Source organism: Anser brachyrhynchus (assembly GCF_964034855.1).
Source record: "Anser brachyrhynchus genome assembly, chromosome: 3".
Taxonomy (NCBI): Eukaryota; Metazoa; Chordata; class Aves; order Anseriformes; family Anatidae; genus Anser; species Anser brachyrhynchus.
Genome location: NC_137696.1, coordinates 18,115,271 through 18,127,363, shown reverse-complemented (window position 1 = coordinate 18,127,363; position 12,093 = coordinate 18,115,271). Strand labels below are relative to the sequence as shown.

Sequence of the window (12,093 nt, the reverse complement as noted above, 5' to 3'; positions counted from 1 at the left end):
TCCCGGGTCATAGAGTGCCGGCCGGTACCATAGAGAGGGAGGCTCCTCTCAGCCCCCGCCGTGTAAAAGCTCAGAAATGCAGTAAAAGCTCGCAAATTCACTAAAATAAACTCATCGCCTTCCCTCGTCCCTTCTCCCACAGACTCATCTAGGTTGGAATGCCACCTCCAAGATCACCCAGTCCAAGTTCTGACCTAATGCTACCAAGTCCTCCACTAAACCGTTATCACTCGTATTGAAGCCAGGGACAGAAGAATGGGGGCTTGCTTAATCGTATTAATGATTTCTAAATAAAACAATCGTAATTATTAAAGCCAGGAATGAAAGAATGGGGGCTTGCTTAATCACTTTAAAATAGATATTGCTGAGTGTCTTTGCTTACTACTGTGCAAATTAACCGAAACAAGGAGTCTCGGAGCTCCTCACAGAAGATGTTTCCTGACAAAAACGAGGAACCTGTCACAGAAACCAGCTGAGACCGACCTTGTGGTTTGGACAAGAGCCAAGGAGCAGCTGAGTCTGTACAACGGCAGGGGGTCAACTAGTGGTGATGAAGAGGAGTTATCGGACTTCATCCCCACGACCCCCCCCGACGACCGCCACCAGAAGGCACTGCAGAGGCGCAGATGGGAGGAGTTTATGGAAATGACTTCTGGGAGCTAATCTGAATACAAAGCGGGCATAGGTTATGAATATGTATACGCGTATTGGAAAACTTCATGCATATGTAACTTTTTACTGCATATAACCAAAGCAAGTTGCTGTGTTAAGGTGCGCATGCCTTTGGGAGCATGTGCCCAACACCGAAATAAACCATATAGAGTTCTTCCATGAATCAATATCACTAAGCTCTACATCTAAACGTCTTTTTCTGACCAGCTCCTCACACCCAAGCCTTGCCCCAGCAGTCTCCTGGCTCTGCAAACACGGCTCCTGTGGCTGATGAGCCCACCTAGGCCCTCAGGAGGGCCCTGAGGTGGCTGCGGGGTCTCACGTGAGCTGCCCCACCACAGCCCAGAGACACGAGCGAGGTGCAGCTGTTGCCACACTTAAGGGCTCTTCAGTCCTGACTTCACAGGGTTGGGAGAGGTTTGGGTTGGAAGGGGCCTTAAAAATCATCTGTTTACAACCCCTTCCCATGGGCAAGGACACCTCCCACCAGACTAGGTTGCTCAAAGCCCCAACCAGCCCAGCCTTAAACACTTCCAGGGATGGGGCATCCACATGCAGGGGTCAGCTCATGCTGACACCCACTCCATGAGAGCTGAATGTTGGAGATCTCATTGTCCCCCCCCCATGGGCTTTTCTCAGGGCAGAGCTGTAGAGCAGAGCTCAGCTCTGGCTCCAAATGTACCCCAGCCAAGAGGGTTGTGTTTGGCACATTCTTCCTCACCCTTCATCTCTCTCTCTTACCAGCTACACTCAGACAACGTGCTCATGTGCCTTAAAGTTGTTGAAAGAATAACCTTCACATAGATGAGCTAGAAGAGGCTTCATATGTAAAGCTGGCAGCCCCAGCTTTATTAACCTCAATTAAGGTTTCTTCTTGCTCTTCTTGGGGCTGGTGAACATCATGAGGGAACAGACAATAGTGCTGATGTTTTGCAGGGTCTTTACTGGCCCTGCAGATGTGGTTTTGGCCATGCTAGTGTCCAGAAAGTCTCAGGCGGGTCTTTCGGACAAGTACTATGCCCCAGCTGTTGAACCAGACAACTGGAGTTCAGTTTTCATCTCTTTTCATCTACCTGAGCCATTGCATATCCTGTAACGTCTCTTGTTTAATAACTGCGTTCTCTTGGCAGTCAGTTTATCTCCCAGTGAACGGGAGACAAGATCAGCAGCTCTAGCCTTGCAGAAGAAAGAGCCTCAAGGTCAGACATTTCCTTTTCCACAAGCTTTGCTGGTTTTGAACAACCTGTCGTGTGTACACAGTGTAGCCAAGTGTCACGCAGAGATACCAGTAGAGCCCCCTGAGCAGAGTTGGCATAGCAGCATGCTGGTGCCGCTGTTCTTAACTCTGGACACAACTACCCTGCTTCCAGTCCCACAGGGTAGTAGTCCTACAGCTGACTTAAAGTCGGCTCAAATGTTCCTGAACAATGTTGTACTTTTTGTTATGTGCCAAAACACCTCTTCGCTTTCACCCCAAAACAACCAAGAAAAAAAGATTTGGTTAATGTAGAGTTAAATTTCTTTCATTGGCGATCACAAGAGGTAGCTACCATTTCATAGCACTAACTCCAGATATCACAAATGTTTAATACTTATTCTGTTGATTTCAATGGAAGCAAATTTAGGCTCTTTATTACTATTATTATTATCATTATTAATATTACTAAATAGTAATATTAATAAATTGCTATTATTATTAATAATAATAGTAATAATAATTAAAGCCATTTATAAACAAATCAACTGCATGTAAAAAGTATGCAAATACTTGCTCTCCAGAAGTCTGACAATTACAGATTGTCAGGCTAGTGGTATCTCCTATAATAGCTTTCTTTTCTCTTTTTCTTTTAGGGAAGCAGACACCAATCTTGTTTCACAAGCTTCTTCATCAGTGAACCAGATGATAGGTTAGAGTGCACCCTCAGCAGGTTTACTGATGAAACAAAATTGGAAGGAATGACTGACACACCAAAAGGCTCTGCTGCCATTCATAGGAGACTGGAAAGCTGGAGAACTGGGCTGAGAGGAACAACATGAATTCAACACAGCCAAACGCAGGGTCCTGCACGTAGGAAGGAATGACCCCCTGCACCAGTATAGGTTGGGGGCTGAGCTACTGGAAAGCAGCTCTGCGCAGAAGGACCTGCGAGTCCTGGTGAACACCAGATAAACCATGAGCCAGCAATGTGACCAAGATGTGACCATGCCTGCATGATGTGCTCTAGGTGACCGTGCTTGGCAGAGGGGTGGGAGCAGATGATCTCCAGAGGTCCCTTCCAACCTCAGCAGCCATTCTGTGATTCTGTGAGCAGACTCTTAAGAATCTCCTAGCAGAATGTGGCTGGCGGTGCCTCGTTTCACAGTTTCAGCACAGAACAGCTCCTGAAAGCTTTGGCCTTGACAGAACATCGTGTTTTTTTATTTGCTTGGTTTGGTTTGGTTTTGTACTGACTCATTTGACCAAGAAGGCTAACAGTCAGCATCCAGGCTCCACCTCCACATAATGGAAGCAGCCTCTTCATGAGGTTTCTGGTTTCCACTGCCTCTTCCAAACATGTCACGGCAGGGAGTTCCGTTAGTCTTCCTTTTGCAGTCTCCCAACAGGAGGGGAGAGCTCTTTCTCCGAACGAGGAAGCAAGGAGCCACAGAAGAGGTGAGAAGGTTTCTCCTTAACACTAGAGGTGAGAGCAAGGGGGGGCCTCAGAGTGACCCCTTCTCTTCCCCCCACCTCCAGGCCTCCTTCCACACGAGGGCCTCCTCTTTGAGGCCGCAGAAACCCACTCCCAACACGGCCATGTTTGGCCTCGGGCGTGGCACGCCATCACAGGGGCCGTCAGTGAGGCCCCATGATGTCACAGAGGCATCGGCCCTATAAAACCCCCTGCGCCTGGCCCACCACTCGCTGAGCTTCTTGGCCCTCTTGCGATTACCAGCCATGGCTGGAAATAAGAGGTCCTGGAGGAACTGCTGCCCACAACTGCGTGGGTCAGAGCGGTTCATTGAACCCAAGAAGAAGTGGCGGCGGAGGAGTGCCAGCGGAAGCGGAGGAACCGTGGCTGCTGAGGTGGAGCCCATGGAGGTGGATCCAGCTCCAACCCTTGTGGTTTGGCACAGCGTCACCGTGCCAGGGCTCCCACCTGCAAGACGTCACCACTGCAGGAGCGCCCGGAAAGCTCCGTATCCCCGGCACAGCCTCCGCCGCCACCATTAGCTGGGAGAGGCCATCTGGGAAACACCTAGCAGGCTTGCCTGCGGGATGGCCTCCTTCCACATCCCTCATGCCCCATCCCCACCTCTCGGGCAGAGATGTCATCTCTTCTGCACAGAGTCCCAAGGAGTGGGCAAGAGTGGACTCGGCTTCCTTTGGGCTGCTGCACCGGGGTGGCAGGAGGCCCCCTCAGAAGCCGGCGCTGGGCCTTGGCTGTCTCAGCCTGAGGACGAAAGGCTGCCCAACGAGGAGGTGCTTGAAGACGAAGCCGGGCCCTCCATGGCGGCGCACAGAGAACAGCAGCGGATCAGACAAAGCAGTGACGCAGACAGCTGTTCCTCTGGAGAAGCACAAGTCCTCAGGCGTGCCAGGAAGAAGTGCCGGAGTGCAGCGTTGAGTCCATTCAAGATGCATCATCCCCAGTTCTTCCCCAGACTGGGACTCAAAGTGCAACAATAGTAATAACAATGAAAAAAAAAATCAGTAAAACAACTTTGCTCTCTTATTTGGTGGCATTTTTGTAATGGCGTCTGAACTCCTGCATCCCCTCCTGGTCTCCCCAGTACAGGAAAGGTACTGATGTGTGTAGTGCGGGCCCAGCCCGGGGCATTTGTGGGGGTGAGGGACCAGGGCACACGGCACACGAGGGCAGGCTGAGGGGTCTCCTTTTGTCAGCATTAAGGAGAGAATGCTCCCGGGGTGGGCCTGACTGCTGACCATCAGCCCCCAGCAGAGCAATTTTCTCAGTGCAAGTCCTTATTTCTAAGTAGCTAAACCCCTGTGTGTGGCACCAGTCCGGTAACCCTCTCTTGATGCCCCATTCCTGGATGTTTTCAAGACCAGGTTGAATGAGGTTTTGAAGCTTTGTTCTAGCTGTAGGTGTCCCTTCCCCTGGCAGGGGGCTTGGAACATGGTGATGTTTAAGGTCCCTTCCAGCCTACGCCATCCTATCCCTCTGTGAACCATGCCTCAGGCCAGTAGTCCTCTCTGTGAAGCAGCACCCCTCGCAGCACAAAATGAGAGCTGGGAGCCCACCAGGCCCTGCCAGGAGAGCTGTGTGCCCCACATGGGGAGGGGACCATGGTGTTCCCCTTGTTGCAGTGACGACGTGGTCGTAGCTCACAGTGCTCAGCCCAGTTAGAGATGGAAAGCCGGGCCATCTGCACACGGGCAGGGCAGAAAAAAAAATGATTGCAGGCATCCAGTGCCAGCATGGCACAGCCCAAATAAAGGGTTTGCAGATGCTGCTCAGGCAGGATTAGGCCTCCAATGTGCTAAGTCTCGGCTCTCACAGAGCCTAATTGCTGCTGCAGTAAGCCCTGGCTGGTCCTTTCCTGAACTGTGCTCCCCCCACTCCATCATATGGGTGTGTTTTTTTTTTCCTGCAAAGCTTGTATGTGCCATGCATATGTTCCTCCCACCCCCCCCCGCAGACCTGAGTGAGCAGAGGGGGGGGTTGAAGGAGGAATATTTGCAGATGATGGCGCTGCTCTTCCCAGCCAACCATCTCCCCACGTGCCCCCCAGACCCCTGCACAGCACCAAGTCTGCGAAGAGCTGCCACCAGGCTCAGCGGCAGGGACAGGGACAGGTGATAGCATCATTACACAGCCATGCTCCCATTGAGCTGCATTAGGAAACTTTCCAAATTGGGATTACTCAGATTGTAATAAAACCTTCTGATAATTTTCAGTTAGATTTTGGCCAGCAGATAGAGCTGGAGGTGTTCCAGGGTAGCCGTCACAGTGCACACACAGGCCAACTCAGCACGGCGGTGAGAGGAGGAGCCCAAATTTGAACAGCTGGATGGCCACAGCACCCTTGCACATGCCATAATGGCTGGGGATGCTCATGGGGCTGCCGGAGCTGTCCTGCTCCATGTACTTGCTAGGGAGGCTGAGGTACCCTACCGGTTCCTGCAGCGCTGGTTCACCTAGCCCAAAATGAGCTCCTTGTGTTTAATCATGAAATATGGGGACACGGGGCCCAGCTCTGTGCCCTCCGGGGCAGCAGGTGTTTCTGGATCAGCTCAGATCTTTGGTGAAAATCGATCACCTTTGGGCATGTGGAGGCCACTGAACTGGACCTCAGCTCTGGAGAGACAAATGAGGGCTTCACTCTGCTCCCCCGTGTGACTACACAGCACTCAAGCCCCATTTAGGCATGGGTCTGCCCAGGATCTTCTCTAAGCTAGCAACTACCACAACACCTGCCGAAGTAAAATAAATCACAACGCAGAGCGTGAAAACCAAAGATACGCCACAATTTTACTTACGGATGCGTAATAAATAAACGGACAAAACAGGAACAGCCACATTCAAAAATCCAGATCACTAAAGTGCTTTTAGACATAAATATAGGACAGCCAAGAAACACCTCTCACATTACGCTATTTACAGATAATTACAAAATATTTTCTTATGTCAGTTCACAAAACTGTTTAATTGTTCCAGGGTACTATGGCTTGGTTTTCAAAAAGGTTTGTTCTAGTATGCATAGCATGGCAGGTAACATTCAAGAATGTACAAAATTGTTGCATAACAAAAACGTCTTTACCCCCTTCTCCCAAACGTGAGTTAAGGAAGCTACACAGTGTAAATCCAGTGGTAAGGCTGCATTGGCAGGCCAGATCCTCAGGAGGTATAAACTGGCAGGCCTGTCAGGTTACACCAGCTTGAGGAGGGACCCTACCATGTTTAAAAACCCCGCTGCTGTTTGAGGTGGAAGAATTGTGTGCTTGAAGCAGAGGGACTTGCCACACGGGTGCTGTGCAGGGGTGGCAGTGCTCAGAGAAGGCGTCTGTAAACTCCTGCACCATCTCTGCACCCATGTGTTTGGGAAGGGAGCGATTCCCATTGCATTGCTGCTCTTTGTGCTCCTGGATGGCCCAGGACACATTCACATCCCAGAGGAGAAGGGAGGCTCTTCCCGAGCAGCCGTCCATGCTGCCCGAAACACGGTCCCGTCTTCGCATTGCTCTTGGCCGTGTTGGGACACCTCTCCCGCCCTCCACCCTGGCTGCATCTGTGCTCTGCTGAGAAGTGAACAGCTTAAAAGTGAAGGGACAGAGGCAGGGGGAAGGTGTCCAGTTTTAGAACGCCCTGAATTCAGATAAAAGTTCAATGACTTAAGAAAATATATATATGTGTTAATAAATATTCTTATCTCCCCAGGAAGCTGTGAGGTCTGGCCTCCTGCGCGGCAGCCCAAGCTCAGTGGTCCCTGTCCTTCTGCTCCGCGGCAGGGTCCCCGTTGATGCACTGCCTCACTATGCTCCTCTTCTCATGCTTGGCTGTCCTGGAGAGGTCAATGGCTGTGTCCTCAGGATTTTTTGCCAGGTTAAGTTTGTCAGAGCTCCTCTGGGAGCTGGCCTGCTTCCCTTGGAGTTCCTCCTCATCCGGTTCCACTCGCCAGCCATCTGCCAGCTTCTCTTGGCTCTCCGCCTTCCTGCTCACCTCCATCGACTTTTTGTGCATGCCTGGCAGAGGGGAGAGAGCAAAGCCAAGGGTGCCGGTTGCTTATTTCTGCCCAGAACTGCTCAGCATCATCTCCCCAGTCAAGGGGAGTGTACTGCTCTGCCCTCCTGCTGCTTTCTTCATCTCTCACTTACATCCTAGGAAAACTCATGCTAGCTACCACCCTTCCCCATGCCCAGACCCCAGGTTTTCCTGGAGCCTTCTTTTCTCCAGGCTGAACAACCCCAGCACCCTCAGCCTGTCTTCACAGTGCTCCAGCCCTCTGATCATCCTTGTGGTCCTCCTCTGGACCTGCTCCAATAGGTCCCTGCCCTTCCTGTGCTGGGGGCCCCAGGGTAGCTCTGACAGAGCATTAACATTGTCTTCAGCGAGGGGCGTGATGACTCCCCAGACCCCCAGCCGCTCCCACAATGACTGCTAACACAATGAAGCAACACACAGCGCAGTGCAGATGCTCGTCTGACACAGCGGAAAAAGGCTTTCCCCTTCCGGGCTGTTCGGTACAAGGAGGGAGGGAAAAACCCCAAACCTGCAGCTCCTGCCCCATTCTGCCCTGATGCTTACCCAGCAGCCAGGGGGCGCAGGACCCCACCAGCCCGCTCTTGGCGGAGTTGATGATGGACTCGGGCAGAGGGATGGAGTGCCGCACCATGGCGCCGTAGAGGCCGTACTCGGCCATCACGCTGCTCCGGCCCCAGCACTTCTCCCGCTTCCGCCACTTGGCTCTTCGGTTCTGAAACCAAACCTTCAGGGGTAACAGCCAGGAGAGCACGGAGGGGGTGGGATGTGGGGAGGAGATGGCCCCACGGTTGGGCGTTCAGGCCAATCGTGCACGGGGGAGCGCATCCAGGACAGAGGGGCAGCCGCGTGCGCGGGGTGCAGGTACACACGGGCACAGGGGAGGCAGCGGGAGGGTGGCCGGGGCAGAGCCACGGAGGAGGATTTGGGGAGGGCACACACGTGGGTGTCAGCGAGAGAGGAGAGGAAGGGGGGGAGAAGGAGCACACGTTACACGAGGCTGGCCCTGACCCAGGAAGATGCCCCCAGCCCAAGTCACCAAGGGCGGCCCCTGCTCGCCGCCTGCCCGCAGAGCCCTGCACTGGCTCTGCACAAAGCCACCGACGTCTCCAGAAGGGGTCCACGTCGCACTTATGGGTGATGGCAGAGGGTGCTCAGGTCCCTCTCCCCACACCCTTCCTGTATTTAATGGCTAAAGCGGTGTAGGTACAACCCGACCACCATCCAAACTCCCAACCTGTCCTTAAGCCAATGAGCTGCTCCACAAGGGGGCAGGATCGGGCCCTAAAATATCACCTCAAAGGCTAAGTGAGCAAGCTGGGGAGAGCTTTGACCCAGCACCTCTGCATCACTCCTGCCTGAGTTGTGTCCCTAGAGGAAAGAGCTGAAGAGCCAGCGATGAAGGGCAGCTGCCTGGGCCAGCACTGTGTCCCCCCATCCCTGCATTCCCACTTGGAGCCCGGGGAGCAGGAAGCCGAGGAGCCACCCCAGAGACTTCGGCGCTCCCTCCACCTCCACCCACTCGTCCTACAGCAGAGGACCGGCGGGTGCCAGCAGCCCCCCAGACTCCGTGGGGAGAGAGGAGCCGCGCAGCCCTACCTGTATCCTATCCTCTGGCAGCTCCGTCTTCACCGCCAGCATCTCCCTGGCGTAGACGTCGGGGTAGTGAGCTTCGTTGAAAGCCTTTTCCAGCTCCTCCAGCTGGTGGGCTGTGAACACCGTCCTGCGGAGAGGAGCCAGCACCCTGTGACAGGGTCCAGACCCTCCCGATAACATCACCCCCTCCCCGCTGGGGTTATGCCTTGAAAATCCTCCCCCCGCCGCTGCTTCAGCTCCTGTAGATCCCCTTCTCCTTGCTGTCGTGGGGACACCCACCCACCCTAGGGGACCCGGGGGGACAGCAGCGGGGTGTCCGGGGCTCAGCCCAGCCCTCGGGCCTTACCTGTGCCGCCGTTTCTTCCTCTTGATCTGCGAGGCCGGCATCTTCAGGTCGCTGGCATCCCCGGACAGGCTGTCCTCATCTGGTGGCAGCACGGGGAAGGAGGGGACACGGTCACATCCAGACCCTTCCCATCCAGACCCTTCCCATCCAGACCCTTCCCTGGCCCCACGATGAGCGGCTCCCCCCCAGTGCCACCCCATGGGTGCCCCTTCCCCTTCTCCCCGGTGCCCAGAGGCGGACAGCGGGGGACACGGCCATCCCGGACGGGTGGCCCGGCCGTGGGGCCAGCAGCTCACCGGACACGCTCTCCTTGTGGCGACGGGGGGCCGGCGGCGGCCCGGGGGGACCCGCTCGGGGTCCGCGGGCCGGGAGCAGCGGCAGGGGGGCGGGCAGCAAGCAGGGGGCTCCGGGCCCGGCCAAGCCACACAGCAACCCCAGTCCCAAGCCCAGCGCCCCGCCGCCCTCGTAGCCTCCGGCGGGCCCGGGGGCGGCCCCGGGGGGCGGCTGCAGCTCGGCCTCCAGCCCCAGCAGGTCGGTGATGGCGAAGCCCTTGGCCCGCAGCCCCCCTTGGCCCGGCCGCGCCGCCCGCTCGGGGAGGGCGCTGCGCACCGCCGCCGGGCCCGGGGCCGCCGCTACGGGGACCGCAACGGGAACCGGCACCGGCACCACCGCCGCCGCCGCCCGGCCCCCCGACGGCTCCCCCCGGCCCGGCATCGCCGCCGCCTCCCGGCCCGGCCCGCAGCGGGCACCGCCGCCCGCCGCCGCTTTTATGGGGCCGCCGCCGGGCCCGGCCCCGGGCACACCCCGGGGCGGCGGGGGGGGGGCGATCCCCAGGCACGGATTAGCGGCCACCGGGCCCCGCGCCCCTCCCTCGGGTCCCCCCCCGGTCCCTCCCCCCCGGATCCCCCTCTCCGGACCCTCCCCTTGGTCCTCCCCATCCCTTCCATGCCGGTCCTCCCCATCCATCCCCTCCCGGTCCTCCCCATCCATCCCCTCCCGGTCCTCCCCATCCCTTCCCCCCCGCTCCTCTCCATCCCAAATCCCTCCGCTCCCTCCCGTTTCCCCACCCCGACGCCCTTCGGGTCCCCTCGGTGCCGTCCCCACGTCCCCTCTCCTCGTCCCTCCAGCCCCACATCCCGGACGGGGCGTCCCCGCCCGGCTGCTGTCCCCCCACCGTCCCCCCGGGTGGCAGGGGGCTGTGGGGCAGGACCCTCTCAGGCCGGGGCCTTTTCGAGGTGCCTGGCCTCCTGGCTCCTTTTGGCTCCCAGATTCTTGCACCTGAGCTGCAATTTCTTTCTTTGCTTTCCCCCCCCTCCCCTCCCCTTCATCTGTTTATGGAAACGATTTACAACCGGCTTACACGGGCGGCCTGATCCAGGCCTTCCCGCTGGACGGTCAGATTAACCGAGGGTCCTTCTGATAAAGATAATTACAAGGGGACTCCGCATTAACTTTGCATTATTAAAGAAAGACCCAAATCTCCCCTCGCAAGCTGTTCCTGGGATTAGCAGAACAATAACTTTCATTTAGGATAATTGCCGTGGCCGGCGCTGGGGGCTGGCGAGGGGGGGGGGGTGCCTTCGGGTGATCGCGCTTCACACCACAAACGGGAGGTGGGAAGCGGGGGACATCGCGCCCCCAAAGCCACCAAGGTCCCCATGGGCTGGGCGTGCAGGGATATTTGGGGCATGCCCACCCAGGGCTGCCCCCCACCCGCCCGGGGACGGGTCACCCAACGTCCCCTCGGGCACCTTCACTTCTCCGGAGTGTTTTTGCTGCAGGTTTGCTGGAAGCGGAGACTTTCACTGCTAGGCAGGGAGGATCTGCCACAGTAATTAGAAGCCCTAATCCGGCCACCACCCACAACAAATTTCCTGTCCGAGCAGATATTAGTGGATAAAACCCTAATTTTTGACGTTGTCCCAGAATCAGCTTGATTTCAGCAGTTTACGTTAAGGCCGAGCTGTTGGGAGAGATGATGAAGCCTTAAATATGCATATGGCCTAGTCATTTGGAAAGTTTGGGGATAAAGCACGTATAATTGCTCCTAATCAGTTTATGAAACATAAAAGCTCAAACCCAAGAGAAAGCCGATAGACGCAGAAATGGAAATAGCGATTAAATCTCCCCACGCCGGCGAGGTGGCCTGGATACGGTGGCGGTGCCGCGGGGTACCAGGGATGCGCCTGCTCCGGGCACACGGCTCCGGGACGGGGCAGGGGGGTTCACGGGTGGTGCCAGGTCCCCAAGCCACGGTGGAGAGGGGCATCTCCGAGGGGCATCTCCACCGGTCCTTCGGACAATAAATCAGTTAAAGGATATCTTGATATACGCTCATCAGATAGGATTATCTGGGATTAGACTAATCAGTAAATGTTTCTCTGCTCATTATTTTCCAGGGAAGATTTTCAGCTGATTCTCCGACGCCGAAAGATTATTAATCGCTTAAAGAGCAGAACATCAAACATCGCTCTTGCTCTAATTTCCCTCGGTTCCGCCCCCCCTGCGGGCAGGGCGCATGTGCCAACCAGACCGGGAGCCCGAGGGTGCCCCAGCACCTGGGACCCACACCTTGGGATGGCACCGCAGGGGCACCGGTGGGATGGGTGCCCAGGGCTGGCCCTTCCAGACCCTGGAGTGAGCCTTGCCAAGTCCTTGCAGGATTACAGTATGCGCTAAGTGAGTCCCAAGCCAGCAGCCAGCGGGGTTTAGGGGCGCCTGTCTTTGCAGGGATGTGAAGGGAAACCTCAGAAGGGTGCGCGCTCACCACAGATCCAC

The 12,093-nt window shown here is 56.1% G+C and overlaps 1 protein-coding gene across 2 annotated transcripts; it reads right to left on the bottom strand.

The window, feature by feature from the left end:
- Positions 1-5,828: 5,828 nt before the first annotated feature.
- Positions 5,829-10,067, bottom strand: VSX1 (visual system homeobox 1). Of its 2 annotated transcripts, none has more exons than XM_080587200.1 (5): positions 9,612-10,067; positions 9,316-9,394; positions 8,973-9,096; positions 7,920-8,088; positions 5,829-7,357 (listed from the first exon to the last, which is right to left on the bottom strand). In XM_080587200.1, exons 1-5 carry the CDS (start codon positions 10,027-10,029, stop codon positions 7,092-7,094), a joined length of 1,056 nt encoding a protein of 351 aa, XP_080443326.1. In that variant the 5' UTR covers positions 10,030-10,067; the 3' UTR covers positions 5,829-7,091. The 2 variants fall into 2 exon arrangements, with proteins under 2 accessions (XP_080443326.1, XP_080443325.1); XM_080587199.1 differs by having other exon boundaries at positions 5,830-7,357; positions 7,920-8,100.
- Between the last annotated feature and the right edge of the window lie 2,026 nt (positions 10,068-12,093).

Bases quoted from the DNA above. Each gene is read 5' to 3' on its own strand.
- VSX1 (XM_080587199.1), bottom strand. From the start codon at position 10,029: ATGCCGGGCCGGGGGGAGCCGTCGGGGGGCCGGGCGGCGGCGGCGGTG. The intron at 8,101-8,972 runs GTAGGGCTGCGC...TTACCCCTGAAG, and splicing joins TGCCAGAGGATAGGATACAG to GTTTGGTTTCAGAACCGAAG. The intron at 7,358-7,919 runs GTAAGCATCAGG...CCCCTCTGCCAG, and splicing joins CTGCGCCCCCTGGCTGCTGG to GCATGCACAAAAAGTCGATG.